Below are 18,783 nucleotides of genomic sequence, written 5' to 3' on the forward strand. Positions count from 1 at the left end.
GGGATAACATGACTTGTGAGGGAAAGAAAAATTGAGAAAAAGTCCCCTGGTGATGTAAGAGAACAAGAGAAAAACAGTAACATTAGGCAACTCAGTGAGAGCAAATCTTGTGTGCAGTCTAAATTGCAAAAGGAAATAGCATTGTGTAATCATGAGGGATAGCCCGGCAATTGGAGAAGATACGGTAAGGACAAACCAGTCAGTTAAGGGATAATCTGCACAAATCCCTTCTAGGGTAGACATGTGTTTTCTGTTTTGGAGCTACTGTAAAAAGCCTTTGAAACGAGTATGCACTAACTCATGAAGAATCAAAGATGTGGCGCAACCATCAGAGATGATGATGGTGCACACAGTCATCACAGCAGATGTGCATCAAACACACAAGGAAAGGCTGGGGGCTGTGAATGGCCAGAGAGTGGCGTGTAAAGGTTAGCTTTCTAGTTTAAAGCAGAATCAGTGTAAAAAAAATAAATAAATAAATATCAGTGTAAAAAATAAATAAATAAATAAATAAATAAATAAATAAAAAACACAGTACACTTCATTTCACACATACTCATAATCCCCAATGCATTCTAACGCAATTAAAAGCTTAGCGTAATTTTCTGCACATGACACATTAGTGAGTAGATCACAGCTCAGCCCATCAGCTCAAGATGAATGAATAATTGTCATAACACTGTGTTTCAGCTTTAAACTATGTCTTAATCAACAAGCAAAGCTGAAGGAAATATTCAGTCTTTGACATCTCTATACAAATCTCTAAAGTCTGAAAGAAAATCTGAATAGGTATCTTCCTCAATGAAATCGGGGGAACAACTTCACAATTTTTTGCTTCTACGACTCCTTTACACGGCTTTTCTATGACGTGTAATATGTTAAGCACAACCAAACTGACTGGATGTTTCATTCAAAATGATCATTTAATTATCAAGGAGGAGGCCACTAAATAGTATCGATTTAGCCCACCCTTTTGAGTTTCTCAGATGTTAAATATTGGTTACAAAGATGCTATATTTTTGCAGTGTTCCGTTGTAATGCTGAGTTGACTGCTACATTTGGCCTCCGCGTGTTTATAAAGAGTCGCTTGAGATACGTTAGCAAATATGAGTGTTTAGTCTTAATGTGCACACCTATCAGATCTGCTATTGGAACTCTGTCAAGCTTTGAGTTTCAGTAGTAAGCTAAAAGGTTGTTGTGGTGCTAGCATCTCATTGCTAACACATTAGCATAACTTTATAGAAATTTTGCTAGCATTGACCGTATATGAGAACTGGTGAGGTCATCCATAGAAAATGACTTGACTCCAATTAAATATATTCAGTTGCCATTTTTTCACAATATGGGCTCCACCATACTGGAGCCAGATGACGTCAGTGAGCAGTGATTGGTCCGAGTCGGCCTGAGTCACGTCAACTATGGCAACCACTCTCACCAATCAGGACTGAGCTTGCTGAAAGTCAACCTACCTCTTGAAAGCGGGCTACACGAAAACTCGGGCTACTTAAGAATCTTGCAATAAAGAAAAAAATATATATATCGCAAAAGAAAATAGAAATATTGAGAACATGCTTTAAAAAAAAGTTAGCAGAGAATGGTTAGTCTGACAAAAAATAATAACAAAGTAATAGCTGTTTTTTTTCTCCATAGAAGTCAATGGAATTTTGGCCTCCTGGAGCCAGCAGGTACTTCCTGTTTGGAACGTGGTGGGGTGAAGTCAGTCCAGTTTTCATATACAATCAATGCATGTTAGCAACATTTCTATGAGGTTTTACCAACATATTACCACATTAATAACATGCTAACATGTTATGAATAACATGCCAACATGTTACCACATTAATAACATGCTAACATGTTATCAGGGAGTTGCTTTTGTGTTAGCAATGATATGCCAACATGCTGACTTAACTTTATAGAAATTTTGCCACAATTTAAGCTAAATTTTCATAAAGTTGTGGAAATTATATGCCATTTCTGGTTTCTTCTTTTGTTTCATTTTGATTTCTGGAAATGTATTTTGTTTTCTGATATTTTCTTTTTTTATAGATACTGGAAAAGGTAGATACTATGAGACGTGGTTGATGATGTTTGTCAATCATTTCAACTTTAGAAATACTGGATATACCCCTCCATACCAATCAAAAAACTTTTATAACGATGCAAACATTTAAGATGCCTTTAAAACACCTAAAATGTCATACAAGGGCCACCAAGTCCAGTAGTACCTACCTTTTCAGTTTTATTTTTTTCATTGTTACTTGGGTTTCTGGAATTTAGTTTTGACTTTTAAAATGTAATGTCGTTTTATATATGTATATATATTTGTTTTACTTTTTAAAAAAATCATCACTGTGATCTTTACTCTCTTAAGACCCAAGCTAATATTTTAGCTAACCTTCTTCACATGTACTGTATCTTTCGCACCAGAAGGTGCACTTAAAAGCATTATTTGGTTAAAAAAATAAATAAATAACAATGCATCTTAAAATCCATACTGCCTTTTAGAAGGATTATTCTGATGCAAACAAGCTGAGTATTATTGTAAATAAGCTAATGCGGCTAACATGTAGCGGAGTCAGACTAGTGTGTTTTTTTTTTCGTTTTCTTTTTTTTTTATAGGTTATGAACAAGAATGGAAGTTAACATAGTTGAAGTAACATTTGTTTTAGAACTATTAGTTTATCTTTCCAAGGGTTGCAAACAAGGTTGTGAGTTACAAGTATTGTAAGTAGTACGCTAATGCGGTTGACCCTTCTACGAGGCTAACGTAGGGTGTTTCAAACATGTTCTAGAGTTATTGTGGACGCATTTTTTAAAGTCTCACTGACTGACGAACTCATCTTAGACTTTTCTTTCTCTCCTAATGCACCTTATAGTTCAATGTGCTTTATATATTGGTTCAAAAATTGACAATTTATTGACATACGCCTTACAATCAGGCGCATCCTATCGTGTGGAACATACAATATGTCCTCCTTTGGGCACTTTTGTACTTTTTCTACAAAGACAGTTATCTATGAGTTCAAAAATAGACCATTCATTGACGGCATAGCGTGGAAAATACAGTACAGTTGAACAGAATTATATACTGTGGGAATAGAACTCAAACCACACATGTGGACACAAGGTTTTAAGAGGTCAGTGTGTTTTTTCATTGAGAAATTTGTTGTGACTTGGACTGCAGGGCCACCGTAATATTGGGATGTTATGTAATGCTCTACAAATCTCTGTTTTGAGAGCAGACCACAACAAACTGAACAGTTTTGAGTCCAAACTTCCAGTGGACAGTCATCCAGCGCTTTCTAACTGTAGAAAGAGCTTCTTTTCTCCTTTACTGTTCAGCTAAAGATAAATGTGATTAAGCAGAAATCCATGAGAGTCATAGTGTGACACCCTGCTGCCAAGCTGGCTCAGCACCCTGCCACTTCCAAAAACATGGATGTAATTGATTCAATTAGGCTTGGATGCAACACTGCGAGCAGGACCTCTGCGTCCAAGGCTGGCAGCCTCATGCAGGTTCATCCAAGTGTTGGTGGAGAGCACTCAGCACCACCTTCTCTTAGATCACGTGTCAAAGTCAAGGCCCGGGGGCCGCATCTGGCCCTCTGGGTAATTATATCCGGTTCTCCAGATCCTTTTATTTTATTGTTATTAATGACCCGATGTTATCTTGTGCTTATTTTTAACTTGTTTAATTTTGAGAAAATATATTTTTATGGACAGTAAATTACTGAAAGTTATGGTTTTGGCATTTACTGAAATGTTTTGGCTATTTTTTCAGTTTAGTTAATTTTTCAGCTACAGGCTAGCCGCTTTGGCTAATTTAGGCTTTTTTTGTTTGTTTTTAGGCTGTTTTGGAGTTTAGCAAATATTTCAGCTATGTTCTAGCTGTTTTGGCTAATTTAAGCTTTTTAAGTTTTTCAGGCTGTTTTGGAGTTAGGCTAATATTTACACAAAAGCTGTTCTGGCTAATTAAGGCTTTTTCAGTTTTTACGCTAATTTGAAGTTTAGCTACTTTTTCAGATATATGTTAGTTGTTTTGGCTAACCTAAGTTTTTTTTTTAGGCTAATTTGGCATTTAGCTAATATTTTAGCTGGCTTTTAAGCTTCAGCATTTTCAGCTATTAGCTTCAGTGATTTCAGCTCTCAACTTCAGTGTTTTTTCAGCTAGTTCATGTGTTAAAAAGTTATGGTTTTAAAGTTTAAATTTTTAATTTTATAGTATTTAATAAATGTTTATCCTGTACCTAAGGTGTGTTTTTGAGTTTGACACTCCTGTCTTAGATCCATCCACTCACGTGACTGAGTGTGGCTGTCCATATGTTCTGATGCATGGACTGCAGGCCCATTCATAGGCATGTCAGAGGACAGGTTGTCAGTGGAGTTGGAGTGATCTGCAGGAGTTCTCGCGCGCGTGCGCTCACCTGGTCTCACGGTCTTCAGGCGGACGGGCTCCCGGTAGTGGCGGATGACGGCCAGCGTGTCCCTGTTGGTGAGCCCGCTGACCGGCGTGCCGTTCACCTCCAGCAGGACGTCCCCGCTGCCGGGCAGCCTCCCGGCGTGGCACACGAGCGCGTCCACGGCCATGTGTCCGAGGTAGGGGAACTCTCCCAGCTCGGCGCCACCGCACACCTCCACCACGGACACCAGCTCCCCGGATCCCCCCCACGACACGGCGCACTCCTGCAGCTTGGCGGACCAGTGCTTCTTCTTCTTCAGGGTCTTGGACATCGCTGGCGGCGCGCGTGAACCCCCGAGGTCCATGAACAGCTGTCCTTCAGAGCAACCTCCTAGAGCGCGGCGACGCGCGGACGCAGCATCGCAGATTGAAGAAGTTATTCCAGGACAGACTCTTCTTTTTTAAGGAAATAAATATTTATCCAAAAGCTGCTTAGATTCTCCGCGTAAAAAAAATCCGTCCAGTCACCCGAGCACCACCCGTGCCGCAGAGGCTCGTTTCGGATGCTCCAGAGCAACTTAACAAACAGCAGCGCCTTCTGCCTCCCCGTTAACCCGCTGATGGCCACCGAGTGTGCGCAAAAGCCCGTCCGCGCACCGGAACCTCCACTAAATCCAAAGGAAATTTTAACTCAAAGTAAGAAAATAAAAAAAGTTACAACTAATGCTTTTATTTTGAAAATAAATCCTCAGTGGGGAAATTCACGCCGTGCACCTGTCAGCCTGGCCAGCCCTCCTCCTTCGCGGTGACATCAACACAGCCCTTGGAGACGCCAAAACACACCTGAACATCCTCTAAAACCGCACGAGCGCTTCGGTTTGGCGCCTGGTTCTTAGCTACTTCCGCCGCCCTCGTTCGTGTCCTCCTCTGCTCTCAAACAGAAGCTGGGGAACTGCGCAGCGGCGTGAAACAGACCTGAGCCGATTAGGCTGCGCTCCATAACTTTTTTTGTAATCCTTTATTTTCCGCTTTTCTTTCCTGACGGCATCGGGATTTGTCCAATCAGAATTTGAGAGGCGGTCCTGAGTAAATCGTTTCTGACCAATGGTGACGGGAGGTGGGCGGGACTTTCAGGAGTGAGGATGGTGTGTTAGCAAAGAAGCGTACAGCGTTTTCAGGGACAAACGCGGCAATTTTGCACGCACCATTTATGTTTATCACCATAAGAAACTTTTACAGCCTCATTGATACAAAACACATTGACATTTTGTTCTTTATATCCCATTTTACAGTTTGAACTTTCGCCATGAAATCGTCGGGAAACTAAAGGAGAAAGTTTCTTTATTTATTTTGACAATGCCGCCCTCTTGTGGCCGACAGAGTTAAAAACACTCCAATAAAAATTGGTGTTTTGGGGGATTTTAACTTGTTCTTGTGATATTTTTCTCATCATAGATTACATATACACAGATAGTTAGAAAACGATGTTTTTTTAATTATTATTTTGACTAAATATGGCATAATCATAATTAAAAAAAACATTGGGAACACTTTGAAAACAGATCAAAAGATGATCGAAGTAGGACTTGGAAAACTATTATTTTCTGTCATTCAAATGTTTAACTTCCTTCGTCCACATAAAAAATAATAATAATAAAATAAAATGAAATAAAAAAAAATCACAAAAAATAAAGCATTTGTGTTTGATCGATGATTTCTTTGTTTTAATGCTTTGTGGCCATAAATCTTTCCAAATGGACTTTTTTAATGGTGTAACATTTGTTTTATATATATATACACACACTCACACAATTAAAATGCTAATTACACCCATGAAAAATGTGCCAAATTAGATCAAACCTAACTCTGGTATTGACTGCTGTTTCATCTTTAAAGAAACACAAATTTTGAAATGTACCTATTTATTTATTTGATGTTTTACGGGGAAGAAAATATTTCTAAATACATGTTATTTGCTCTAAATATTTTTTACCTTTTCGCTTTTCCCTTTTATGTTTCTCTAGTTTAATCTTAATGGTGTTCTTTTTTTACTTTTATGTCTTTCAGACTCTTCATTTCCATTTTTTGAATATCTCTTTTACTGATTTATGAATAATTAAAAACCAAAATTCCACATAGGTAGCCTATGTGAGAGATTCTTAAGCTTATGTTTTTTTTTTTAATTTAGATGCTTTAAGTGCAATATATTCTTGAAATTTGTTCAATTTAAAACATAAAATAATAATTTAAAAAAATGATAAAGCATCTATTTTCTTAACTTGCTGTATCCCCTTTAGGGTAACAGGTCTGCAGGAACCGGTCCTGACTACTGTTGGGTGAAGGTGAGATACATCCTGTACAGGTCGCCCATCTATTGCAGGGAATGCAACCACATCCACATAGCACTCACATGCACACCCAGAAACAAAAATAGAGTAACCAATGAACCTAAGAAGCATGTTTTTGGACTGTGGGACCAAACCACTGCGCAGCAAAATAAAACAAAATAAAAATATATATATATTTATTCTAACTATTTAATAGGGACAAATACAAAAAAGAACATAGATCAGTACGTTAAAACAATCTGATGCATGGATTTAATCAAATTAAATTAACAGTTTAATAAAACAACAACTGTATTATTGCAAAATATATAAAAATTGTTGATTTGATGTTAGGATTGTGTGCAGTAATCCCCTTAGTCCTTTGGAGTAAAGAGGACTCACCCATCAAAAAGAAAGTGAAAGTACAGCATGAATACACACGACACTGACTCATGTCCTGCTCTGGTTCGCTTATCTGAAATAAAAGAGATCAACATAACACATGCAGATCACAGGAGAGTCCAAACTGGCACAGATATAAACACACATACTGGAAATCTCCAATGAACATTTACAGGAACACAACGTTTCTATCCACTGATCTGATTTTTTTAGAGCTAATGAAAAGAAAAACTCTCTCACAACTTAAGGTTAATTAAAGCTCCATCTGTAAATTCTAAGTGACTCTTTTATAGGCAACAATGTTTTTATTTCTCCTCAAACTGTGAAAAAAAACCCTGAATGCCTCAGAATATAGAATAAAATAATAAAATCATATTGTTTTTTAGTTAAGCACTACAGAGTGGTGGCTCCACAGTTTTGCATCCTGCCCAACATGATGCTTTTATGATTTTTCTCTTGTGCTACAGGAGTTGTGACAGCTGTGCGAGTGTGTAACCACCTTCCCCTTCAGGACGACTTCCTGTCCGAGCACAGACTGGAACACGAGGAGGTTCCTGCCCAGAGCATCTCAGGTGGGTCAGCCCGGCGTCTGGGGCCGACGTGGCATCTGCCAGAGTCAGCCGAGAGACAGACGGCAGATAATCATGCAGCAGGAGCAACATTTAGAGGAATCACCCAAAAGTCCAAAAATAGATTATTTCCATCTAAAAAAAGGGATTTTAATGCAAAAAAATTGTGCTTATTTGGAAATTTACTTTGGGGTAGAAAAAAGGAAAATGCTGCTAAAAAAACATAAAACATATAGTGATATAAAGCAAGGTTAAACTGTAAAACGATTATAATAATATGCATATGTTAAAATGTGTGCTTGTGCTGAATTACCTATTAATTATGGTACCGAGGTTTGAGGAAACACCAACATAATTAGTCTACAGTCACTATGGATATGACCAAAACGGGTCATAAGAATAATTCACTTTTAATACTTTTGATTTACAGCATTTTATTCTGTAAATCAAAATTATTAAAGGTTACATATATAATTAAATATCATGCAATACAACATTTGATCAAACTAAATAGAAACTATTTCCGCATAACAAACAAAAACTTCTAAGAAAAGGAAAATATTTACCAAAAAATAATGACATCATCAAGGAATCTTCTGTACGGAAGACATAAAAAAGCATTTCTGTGTGGGGTGAGATTATGGAATAACAAGGAGGAAAGTATCAAAATTAATTTAAAAACACAGTCAATTTTGGAAAAAATTAGAAAATGAGAACCTTAAAAGGACAATAAACACCTTGATGGTTTTTAAATTTTATGTGAATGATTACACTCACTCTCCACTTTATTAGGCACACCTGTCCAACTCCTCGTTAACACTAATTTCTAATCAGCCAATCACATGGCAGCAACTCAATGTATTTTTTTTTTGTATTTTTTGAACAAAGCTGTGCCTCCTGCTTGGTTTTAGTTGGAGAGATTTCAGCCCAAACGGCTTGTTTAGTGTTGAAGGTTGCAGATCCCTGAGTAATAATTTTTAAATCTGCAGACATTTAGGTTAGTTCTGGTCTAAAAGAAAGACAAAACATCTTTTTTTTTTACCTCTGTGGAATCTGCAATGCCTGATGTAAAGGAAGCAAGTTATGTGCAATAAATCAAATAAATAACATTAAGAGTGATTTTTTTTTTCAAATTATCTTTTTATTTCCAAAATATACAGACTTAAAAGCACTGATCCTATTGTGTTTTGGTAAAAGTACAGTTTCTGTCTGTAATCCTCTGAAGCATGAATACATCACTGTGACTGTACAGCTCAAAAAGCAAAGCACCCACACATAAAACAATAACCAAATATATGTGAAAATATACAAGGCCAAGTAACAACCAAAATGAAAATCTGTGGAAACTACGTAGAAGCAGAACTCCTAAAAAAAAAAAAAAAATCCTCACATTCTGCTCCTATATTACTGAGAGTTCCTTTAGAGTTTAAACGGGTTCAGATGTGTAATTAATGCTAAACATTTGTGAGAACTAGCTGGCAGATGTTTTTCTTTCAAAGCGAAGCCGGAATCCAAAAGAGATGTCAAAAATGATCCATGATGTTCTGTAATCTCTGTCAGTCAAAGCCGTAGAAAACTAGAGTCTCTTTATTTGTCAGTCTCAGTGCATAGATACTCAGTAAGCAATGCAAAAAAGCGGCTTATTTATACAAAAATTATATGATATAATACTGCAAGTCACTTCATCTATAGAATCTGCTGCAGAATTTAAAGACCCACTCCAATGAAAATGGTGTTTTTTGAGTTTTTTTACATGTTCTTGTAGCATTTTTATTTTCCATGATGGAGGACGATATATTTCAAAAATTAAGATTAAAATGGTAAATCTTTATTCAAATTGTTGTGAATCAGGAGCAGATGAAAACAAATGAACGTATTTGTAATAGAAAATACGCCATAAGGTCCATGCTCCAAACTCTCAGCAACGGGAGGGGTTAACGCACAACTCAAAGTCAAATTTCTAAAAACATTTGTCTCTCTGCTGATACTATGCTCTAGAAAATGACACAAGTCTTTTGATATTGGCTAAAATGGCATAATTATAACTAAATTTATAGCATATAACCTGCAATAATGCCAGTGTGAATGCTGTAAGCCGAATGAGGCTGCTGAAGATCCTAGTGCTGTTAGCTGAAAATGCTGAAACTGATTGCTGAAAGTGCTCAATGAGACAGCTGAAAATGCTATATCTGAAAGCATGCCAAAATATTAGCTAAATTTCAAATTAGCTAAAAAAAAAAAGTGGAAAAATTTTGACAAAACAGCTAGCATAATGCTAAGATACTATTTAACTCCTAATTTGCCTAAAAAACGGCTAGCATGTTACTAAAATAAAAGCTAAATTCCAAATTACCCTAAAAATCCCCATAAGTTGTTGAACATTTTAGAGTTTGAATGACGTTCACAAGCTTCAAAGTGCACACCGTTTTTGAAAGATTTGAGCAATTTGTCATTCATTTTCTATGGGGGCATATTTTGCTCAATATTTAAAATTATACATTTTATAAATACCAAAAGTACAAGCAGTAATGTTCTGAAAGAGCTGAACAGTCGCTGAAAGTGTGATTGATTTTTTAACCTGCGTGAAAATGTACATGAAGCAGCAGGAGAATCACTATAGTGTGAATGCCGTCACAATTAAAATACCACAGGGAACGCTTTTACAAAACATCAGAAAAAAATCAGAGTGGGTCTACAAATATCTGCAAGATCCTTTATCACCTGTCAGGCAAAGAAAGTGCACCTTTTAACCACTAGATGGCAGCAAAATAGGCCTTTCACTACATCTTTCAGGGCTTTCCTTTTGAAACTCAAACTGAGCTGTTTAAACTATAAAGCCTCTTAAAACAGAGACTAACAATCACCTAAGTAAATGTACTCAAATATGCAAAAATAAAACATGATTTTTTTTTCATGAAAACACGAGAGTACTTATTCTATCAAAGCAAAAAAAGAGAAAAGGTTGTGGTCACTCAACTTACAGGAAATGTAACATCAGGAATGGAGCTCAGTGAATGGAAATGTAGTTTTCCACCTTAGAATGAAGCTGAAACTCTAGGAGGAAATGTGGCTCAACTTTACTAAAGAAAAATATACAAATCTGGGACAAACTTCAAAACTATGAATGTGAAAAAATTGATTTAAAAGGGGCATGGGAATAGATTTTTGTTGAATTTGAGACAATTTAAATTTAAAAAAGCTTTAAAATGAAGTAAACACTATAAGTGAATATTTCCCAGCTCCACAAATGAGTGAAAATGTATCTGAAAAATATGTTTTTTTTTGTTCTGAATCAATGTGGAATTGACCCAAATTGGAGCTGAAAGTATAAAAGAATTTGTCAGCATTTAAATGAAATTAGGGGACACTACATTCATTTAGGCTCTTTTTGAAATATTTTTTAGGATTTGATATTAAAAGGCGACAAAAATGCTCATAAAAGGTTGGATTAAGATAAAAAAACGGGAGATTAGAACATAAACGAAATGAAAAAGTGGATTTTGAACAAAAAGGCAGCGCGTCATGGCACTGTGACAGCATCACGGTGAGTCCCTCACAGAAAGAAAGTCCTCCTTTCTCCTCCTCTCCTCTGTAGCTGAGGAGTCGTGGCGAGGTCTTGAAAGACAAGCTGCTCTTTTCAGCCTCGCAGCAGCAGTCTGGGAGGCTGGGTTCGGACCTGCTCGGGTCAGGACATCGGCGCCGTGCGGCGCTGCTTTATACTTTACTGCTCCAGAGAGACGTGGGAAACAAAATGTAGGAGACGGACCAAAGCAGGTAGTAGACGCACGCAGGGGGGAAGGAGGAGCAGAACACCATGGCCACGCCTGAAACAGAGAAGAGGAAGTTTTTACAGGAAACTCCAGCAAATATTCTGATTTATGTCTGTACGTGAGAAATCCTTAAAAAGAAAGAATCCTCACATTATGTTGATTTTTGAAATGTTCTCACTGTTAAAATGAGACAGAATCTGCCTTAAAGTCCCACTCCAATCATCTTTTAATTGATTTTCAAAGTGTTCTTAGTGGTCTTTAAATTATATTTTTAGCCGAAATCAAAAAGCATGTCTTGTTTTTTTACTACATATTTTCTGCAGAGCAGCAGGAGTTTATTAGAAATTCGCCTCTGGGTTGTTGGCGGGACTGTTGGCTAAGAAGTTAGCCTTGGCTAATTTCCCATCAACCCTTTGTTTACACTCTCTCCCACTAGTTTATAGCGCCCCACAAGCCCAAGCTAACATTAGCATGACAATAAAACACCAAGCTTCACATGGATGCATCAGAATTGCAGTGAAGCAGAGAGGCTTTGTCCATGTCAGTTGCTGCACCACAAACCTGAGCGTTTTGAAACGGCTGGTTTTCATGTGCTCCAGATCCACCATGATGTGAATACAGAAATACTCAGAAAGGAATTTTTAATCTTAAACAATTCAATTGTTTTATATACATGTATGTCCTCCATCACGAGAAAAATGCTAAAAGAACGTTTTAGCAGTGGCGGGCCGTCAGGGCCTGCAAGGCCTTCTCTGCTGGCCTAAAAATATCTGAATCACAGACTGATATTAATTATTATTTATTTCCGTGAATACGTATTCTATAATTCCAAATGCTCTGTCTTCGTCCTTTCATTGCTGTCTCCCTGGTTGCGCTGCTTCCAGACGTGTATTTTCCTATTTAAGCATTAACCAATCACATTGCAGCACCATTTGTTGCTAGGGTCAAAGAAATCTGCCCGGAGGCCTTCACAATCAGTTCTGCGGGCCCTGTAGCATAAAATACTTGTCGACCAAGCTGTTGCTTCAACCAATCAGATCTGGAGGAGACCACGTGATAGGCCAGCTAGCTGGCCCACGGAAACGTCAGGATTTTCACGCGCTGTGATTGGATAATCGGAGAGTGTACTAGGAAGAGCCGGTAAACTGAATCCGTAGCGACCCTCACAGGCAAATAAATCGAATATAATAGCTGGTTTTTCAATCCACAATGGCTGAAGGAGGAGAAGAAATGGATTTGGTTGCAGACTTACTGTCAAAGCCGTTTTCAAGACGGACTTTTCAAGAAAAGCTGGACATTGTTAAGGCAATGTTAAGGCAACTCCGAAGCTAGCAAGCCCCGTGTCCACTGCTTCTGTTGAACGGACATTCTCAGCCCTGAAGCGAATTAAAACTTATGCCAGAAATACGTCAGGGCAGGCTCGACTTTCAGCATTAGCTTCCATGGCGATAGAAAAGGACTTCTTGATGGAACTAAAACGCACGGATAATCTGCACGACAGAGTGATTGAAATCTTCTTGAGGAAAGAAAGGATGGATTTTGTGTACAAATAATCCGGATTTTTGGTGAGTAAAATTTTGCTATATACCTAAATATTATTGCAATTTTATCAGGTTATTTTTTATGCTTTTGGTGTGTGTGTGGCAGCTGTACCTGCAGTAGAAGTTTTATTGCCATAAAATAGTTATTGAGGGTTGGGTTGATTCAGATGGAGCACTACTGAAGGCCTAGGTGTGAAATGCACGGCCCGCCACTGCGTTTTAGAAAACACCAAAAACACAATTTTCATTGGAGAGGGTTTTTAAAGGGTAACCAAACCCTAAATCAACTTTTTTTTGGCAGTTTATCTCCATAAATGGAGCTTTACAAGTGTTGTCTGTTGGTCATTGCTAAATTTTTGACAAATTAAAATAAACTTTGATTCTTGAAAATATAGTCAAAAAACGCTGTGTGCTGCCCCCTACAGGTTGAATTGATGTATTACAGTTGTATCTTGTGACTGGTCTAAGCATTTAACTCCCACATCATGATCTGCAGCTCCAGTAATGATAATAGTTCTCCAGCTCCACCCCATGACTGGATTTTTACATTTCGGCTGTGGGCGGAGACAGCCTCCAACTTCCCTGTTTAAAGGGTAACCAAACAGGACTGCTCGGTTGGTAACAGGACACAGATTTTTAAAAACAGTGGAATTTGAAGTTGAGGTGGCTCGGGCATCTGGTCAGGACGCCTCCCTGGAGAGGTGTTCCGGGTGTCCCACTGGGTGGAGACCCCGGGGAAGACCCAGGACATGCTGGAGAGACTGTGTCTCTCAGCTGGACTGGGAACGCCTCAGGTCCCTCCAGAGGAGCTGGAGGAAGTGGCCAGGCAGAGGGAAGTCTGAGCATCTTTGCTTAGACTGGTGCCCCCGCGTCCCGATCCCATATGAGCGGAAGAAGATGGATGAATGGAATTTGATGGAAAACCATCAGATGAAATGACGGTTTTTGTCTGAGAAAGCTGCTCACCTCCAGCATAAACTGCTTTCTTCCAGGCCTGGGACTCCAGGACTCTGTCATGGGGGTAAAAATTATGGCTGATCATGAAGAGGATCATGGCCACCGCAATGAACCGCAGCAGGGTCATGTTGCCCCCCGACAGCAAAGAGGCGCTGGCGAGGATGGCTGAGGAGTAGATGCAGGGTAACCCGCGGTACATGAAGGGGATCCCTGATGGGAAAACAAACAAACAAACAAACAAACAAATTTGTTTATGCAAACAAATTACATTAAAGCCCAAGAGGACCTGACCGCAGACAACAACATGACCCTAAGATGGCGCCAGAGCATCATTAACCGGAAGTGCTCGACCGAGGTTCACCGAAGGGTTTGGAATCTTCTAGCATAGATATGCAAATTCACCTTCCGACTACAGTTGCAACAATTCCAGCCAGTGATGAGTTTGATAGATGTATTTGAGATCATGCAGGCGGATGCCTAGATTGAGGTGCATGTTGGGTAGTTTTTGCTCTGACGTCACATGTCAATCATGATGAAAGTATCGCGAGAAAGAGGCAGGAGCCAGGTGCCAAACCAGGTGAGGGCAGCTGAAAATTTGGCACTGCACTGACTGCAAGCCACCTAGATGACTACAAAACAATGGATTGTGGGAAATGGTGTCCTGACAGTTCTTGCAGTTAAACGTGATCAGAAATGACTGACACTAAATGAAGGAAAATCTGTGTATTTCTGGAAATTAATGAATCACTGATGTAAAAATAAACAAGACTTTAAATCATCTGCAGTTATATGTGTTATTGTTGCCTTTAAAAGTTAACTTTGATCTCAATTTTATTTATTTCTCTGGGACAGTGCACATTAACATAATCCAGCATCTACTTTTCATCTGTTGTCTGTAGACAAATGTTAAAAATCTATATAAAATACATAATAGTAAAGATCAAACTAAGGAGGACAGGGATACTAAAATTCAACCGAATGTTAAGGACAACCCCGACAGTGTTAGCCTTAATCTCAGGCGCCTTTCCCCGCCTGCAGCCGCCTGGTCTCGCCGACGATCCAGGCGAGGCGCGAGTCATCTCAAACACACATAATTTTGTGCTTGGGCGCCATCTTGCCTACAGCCAGGTCCCTCTCTTAAAGCTCACCACTTGAGAAGAAGCAGAGGCGCACGAACACGGACAGGACGTAGCACATGCACAGGATGTTGTCCAGCAGGTCCGGCGTCCTCAGCAGCAGCGAGGTGGCGATCCCAAAGGTGGTGAAATCGGCGAAGTCATCCAGCTTTGCACCTGAAAGAGAGGAGCAAATGGAAAACCTCCTGAAGGCCTTTAAATAAAAAAAAAAAAAAACAGTCTCTGGGGGCGTTTCTGCTCGCACACCTGGTCACAGCGGGCTTCAGCGACGCGAAAGTCCAACGTCAGCCCGACGGGCAGCCTGTCTGTAAACAGCCTCTTCACCCCACCCTCAGAAACACGGCGTGTTTTTTTTGTTTTGAGCAGGTCGGGATGAGGTGATCCAAGCAGAGGTGGAATCCGGGAACCCACACCCCCACACCCATTCCCACCCGGGGTCAACAATTTGAGCAATTTCAGACACGCAGAGAACTCAAAGCGAAGGGATCAAACGGACAATTGGAGTGCGATCCGGGGAATTAGGCGGCTTAATCGGAAAGCGATTGTTCATTTAACACAAAAACATTGTTGGGGGGGGGCAAAACAACACTCACCTGCAAAGTCATGCAGAAAAAAACGCCTGTTAAGACCCAAGCTAACAATGATGCACCTGGCAGCTATTTTAGGCCGTTAGAGAAAATGGGTTAAGTTAAGCTGTTAAATTAAAAACTAAATTTTTATTCTAAAAATTGTCATTCAAAAAATGCTAATTATGGGATGTTTAAAGAAAACTGGATTTTTCTCCCTGAACTTTTTCCGCATGAGTTTTCTTTCATCGGCCCTTTTTGTTTACAGCCGTACAAAGGCAGCGCTGCTTTACTCGGCCAACATCCCAGCTGAAGTTTATCCCCGCTAAAAGCTATTGACCACAACCCCGCCACTTACCCAAAGCAGAGCAGGCATCCAGTCGCCTGGCAACGGCTCCATCTGCCAGATCCAGCAGGTAGCCAATCAGAACCAGCCAGCAGGCCGCGTGATGGTGCCTGGACGAGACAAAAGTGCCAGGTTGAGCAGTTTAATGACAAAAACACTAAAGACTTTCTTGATGTTCTGATGAAAATAAGGAGACAGTTTTTGGCTCAAACAGCCAATCGCTCTTGGTTTTGGTATTTTCCGATCGATGGCTGTGTTTTTGCCCCTCGGGGGTACACGTCCACATCCACGGCCTCCATTAGCAGCGTGTCCACTCACCCGTTAAGGCTGCTGAGAATGGAGGCCATGCCCATCACCATGTTGGCCACAGACAGAGCGTTGGCTGCATTTTTGCGTGCAAACTCTTTGATCTGGAGCCCCGTGGTCGTGTCGCTCAGGAAGACCTTGTTGGCGCGCTGGAATAAATCTGAGAACGAAACAGACAAATGCAATCAGTCGCTGGGTCAATAATCAGCTACCATGATTCATTGCTTTTATACGCTGACCTAATGGGTTACTGAATGTTTTGTTTTTCGAGTTGTGAGTTTTTAAGTGTATTATAATGTTTATTCTTCATTGTAAACAACCCCAACGCTGTAGTTTGACCCATTTCTGAGCATTCCTTTAAAAACCTGCGATCGGAGCACCAGCCCCTTCCAATAAGTGGGTTCTCACGAGCTGATCTCATAAAGTGAGAGAATCCCCTTCCAGGCTGGCTCATGCACAGTCGTGCAGACTCCGGGTGTCTGTGGTGTTTGTATTGTGAGCCAGTGCAGTGATGGTCAAAGATAACATACATTGGTATACACCAAAGAACATTCTAGCGAGGAATCTGGAAGACATTTTGGGATGAATCCTAAACATATCTGAGAATGGCGCAAGAAGATGGGTGATATGGAGATGATGCTACTGGCCAAGGAGCGACAAACAAACAATTTCTTGGAGGAGATGCAAAAACTAGAGAGGTGGAGGTTGTTGTAGTAACGTCTGCGTAATGCATACAAGTTTTTTTTAATGGCATTTTTTGGTTTGCTCCTGATTTACAATGATTTGAATAAAGAAATATCCAGAAATGCAATTTTGAGCTTCATTTTTGTCCCCCATCATTAGAAAAATTCCACAAATACATGTTAAAAAGACAATATTCAGAAGAGTGTGTCTTTAAGAATAACACTTTTATTCTTATTGAGCTAAATAAAACAACAACCCTTTACTTCAGCTGCTTCCTATTATTGTTTTTTCATAATTTTCCAATTTGAATGAAAATTGTAGAATAAATTAAAAAAATACATTTTAAAGCAACAGCAACACAATTTTTGACTACAAATGAACAAACTGAACCCCCCAACACGTCACAATTTCCTTTAAAATCAAGAGACACCGTAAAAGTCTGTTCAAATCAGATCTGATCATCTGTTTTTTAAATCATCCCAATATAAACTAATGCAATTTTCCACTAATTCCTAATTCCAGTTCTTTATCTGGTTCATTCTTTCCTATCATCACCAGGTGTTTCTTGAACTCTTTAGTTGCATTGAAACGTCACACTGAGAGTTTTCCCTCAGCGCTCTGGCTTCACTGCTTTGGTTACCGATAAAAAGAGCAAAAAGGAGCTAAAGTCAGAGCTGGACACAATTTCAACAAGTCTCTACTTATGGATGGCTGCCTAATGAGTGCAAAGCATGATGGGATGTTACCATGTTACGTAATTCACTGGGATGTTACCAGGGAACCACTTGAAGGATTAGTGAAAAACAAGGAAAACTTAACTCTCAGTTCACAACAACGACTTGCAGACACTATCTTAAAACTATTTTTTAAAAACATTTTTTACTATTTGAGAAAAGATATTTTTTGTGCATTTACATTTCTTAAAAGATGAATATAATGAAAAAAAAGCCTGCAGTCTTGATTAAGATATGAGATTGAGAGAGGAGTACGAACCATGGGATGGAGTCAGGAGGATCATGGCTGTTCTCACACTGAAAAAGATGCAGAAGACAAATTTAGCTCCATCTTTAAACACTTAGCATTATTATAACCCAATAGATCATTTTAAAATTTAAAAAAAGCTGTTAATCGTTTTAGGAATCATCAAAAACAACGCAAAAAAAGTACCATTAAGAGCAATTTTTATGGCACTGAAGTAATGAGTAGTTCTGTAATGAAATACCATTCAGCAGGCTGCCTTGTTTTTCCCTAAAAGTCTACTTTTTGGAATAATTTTATTGCTGTCACTTATTTTTTAATACCACTTTTGTCTAATTTCATCCATTCCACACAATAAATCATACATTCATAACTAGAATTAGTACCATAGTTGCATTTTTATTGCTTACTTAATTTACTTTTAGTTAAGTACACTTTTGTTGTTAAAAAGTGGAACTTTTTTTTAAAGAAATTATTTGAGACTCTTTCGCTTTCGCCTCGTTAATATTGCACTCTAAATTGTTAAATTACAACATTCCTACATGAAAGTCACTTAAAACGTCGTTTTAATTGAACTTTTATGTACTTTTGTCGGTTTTAAAGCTGCCAAGTTACACCTGAGCATCATGTTAATGAGCTGTAGTGAAGCGCACTAATTACCCATCATGCTTTATTTTTATACTAAAAAAAAAAATCGGACGTAAACGGCTCTGAAATAAAAATTCAAATGAAAAAATTAAAAAATAATAATTGTTGGGTTTTGTTTTACTTTCTTTCCCACCTGCTACTTTATTGTAAA

At 38.9% G+C, this 18,783-nt stretch overlaps 2 protein-coding genes across 5 annotated transcripts in view; both read right to left on the reverse strand.

The window, feature by feature from the left end:
* magi3a (membrane associated guanylate kinase, WW and PDZ domain containing 3a) overlaps positions 1-9,916 on the reverse strand; it is a 158,201-nt gene extending 148,285 nt beyond the window's left edge. Inside the window, exons 1-2 of one of the 3 annotated variants that reach the window (XM_024292752.2) lie at positions 8,267-9,916; positions 7,631-7,738 (exon numbers count right to left, since the gene is read on the reverse strand). In XM_024292752.2, coding sequence (XP_024148520.1) covers positions 7,631-7,738; positions 8,267-8,321 — 163 coding nt within the window. In that variant the 5' untranslated portion in view covers positions 8,322-9,916. Of the gene's footprint in view, positions 1-4,427; positions 5,433-7,630; positions 7,739-8,266 lie in introns of those variants that run through there. The other 2 variants (XM_024292751.2, XM_024292753.2) reach the window with 2 other exon arrangements.
* Positions 9,917-9,974: 58 nt separating this feature from the next.
* The window catches only part of tmem269 (transmembrane protein 269), a 9,309-nt gene continuing 500 nt past the window's right edge, over positions 9,975-18,783 (reverse strand). The window contains exons 2-7 of one of the 2 annotated variants that reach the window (XM_024292755.2): positions 18,000-18,037; positions 16,335-16,482; positions 16,029-16,126; positions 15,117-15,260; positions 13,978-14,178; positions 9,975-11,524 (exon numbers count right to left, since the gene is read on the reverse strand). In XM_024292755.2, coding sequence (XP_024148523.1) covers positions 11,415-11,524; positions 13,978-14,178; positions 15,117-15,260; positions 16,029-16,126; positions 16,335-16,482; positions 18,000-18,024 — 726 coding nt within the window. In that variant the 5' untranslated portion in view covers positions 18,025-18,037 and the 3' untranslated portion in view covers positions 9,975-11,414. Of the gene's footprint in view, positions 11,525-13,677; positions 14,179-15,116; positions 15,261-16,028; positions 16,127-16,334; positions 16,483-17,999; positions 18,038-18,783 lie in introns of those variants that run through there. The other variant, XM_036212851.1, reaches the window with a different exon arrangement.

This window comes from Oryzias melastigma, linkage group LG7, assembly GCF_002922805.2.
Source record: "Oryzias melastigma strain HK-1 linkage group LG7, ASM292280v2, whole genome shotgun sequence".
Classification (NCBI taxonomy): Eukaryota; Metazoa; Chordata; class Actinopteri; order Beloniformes; family Adrianichthyidae; genus Oryzias; species Oryzias melastigma.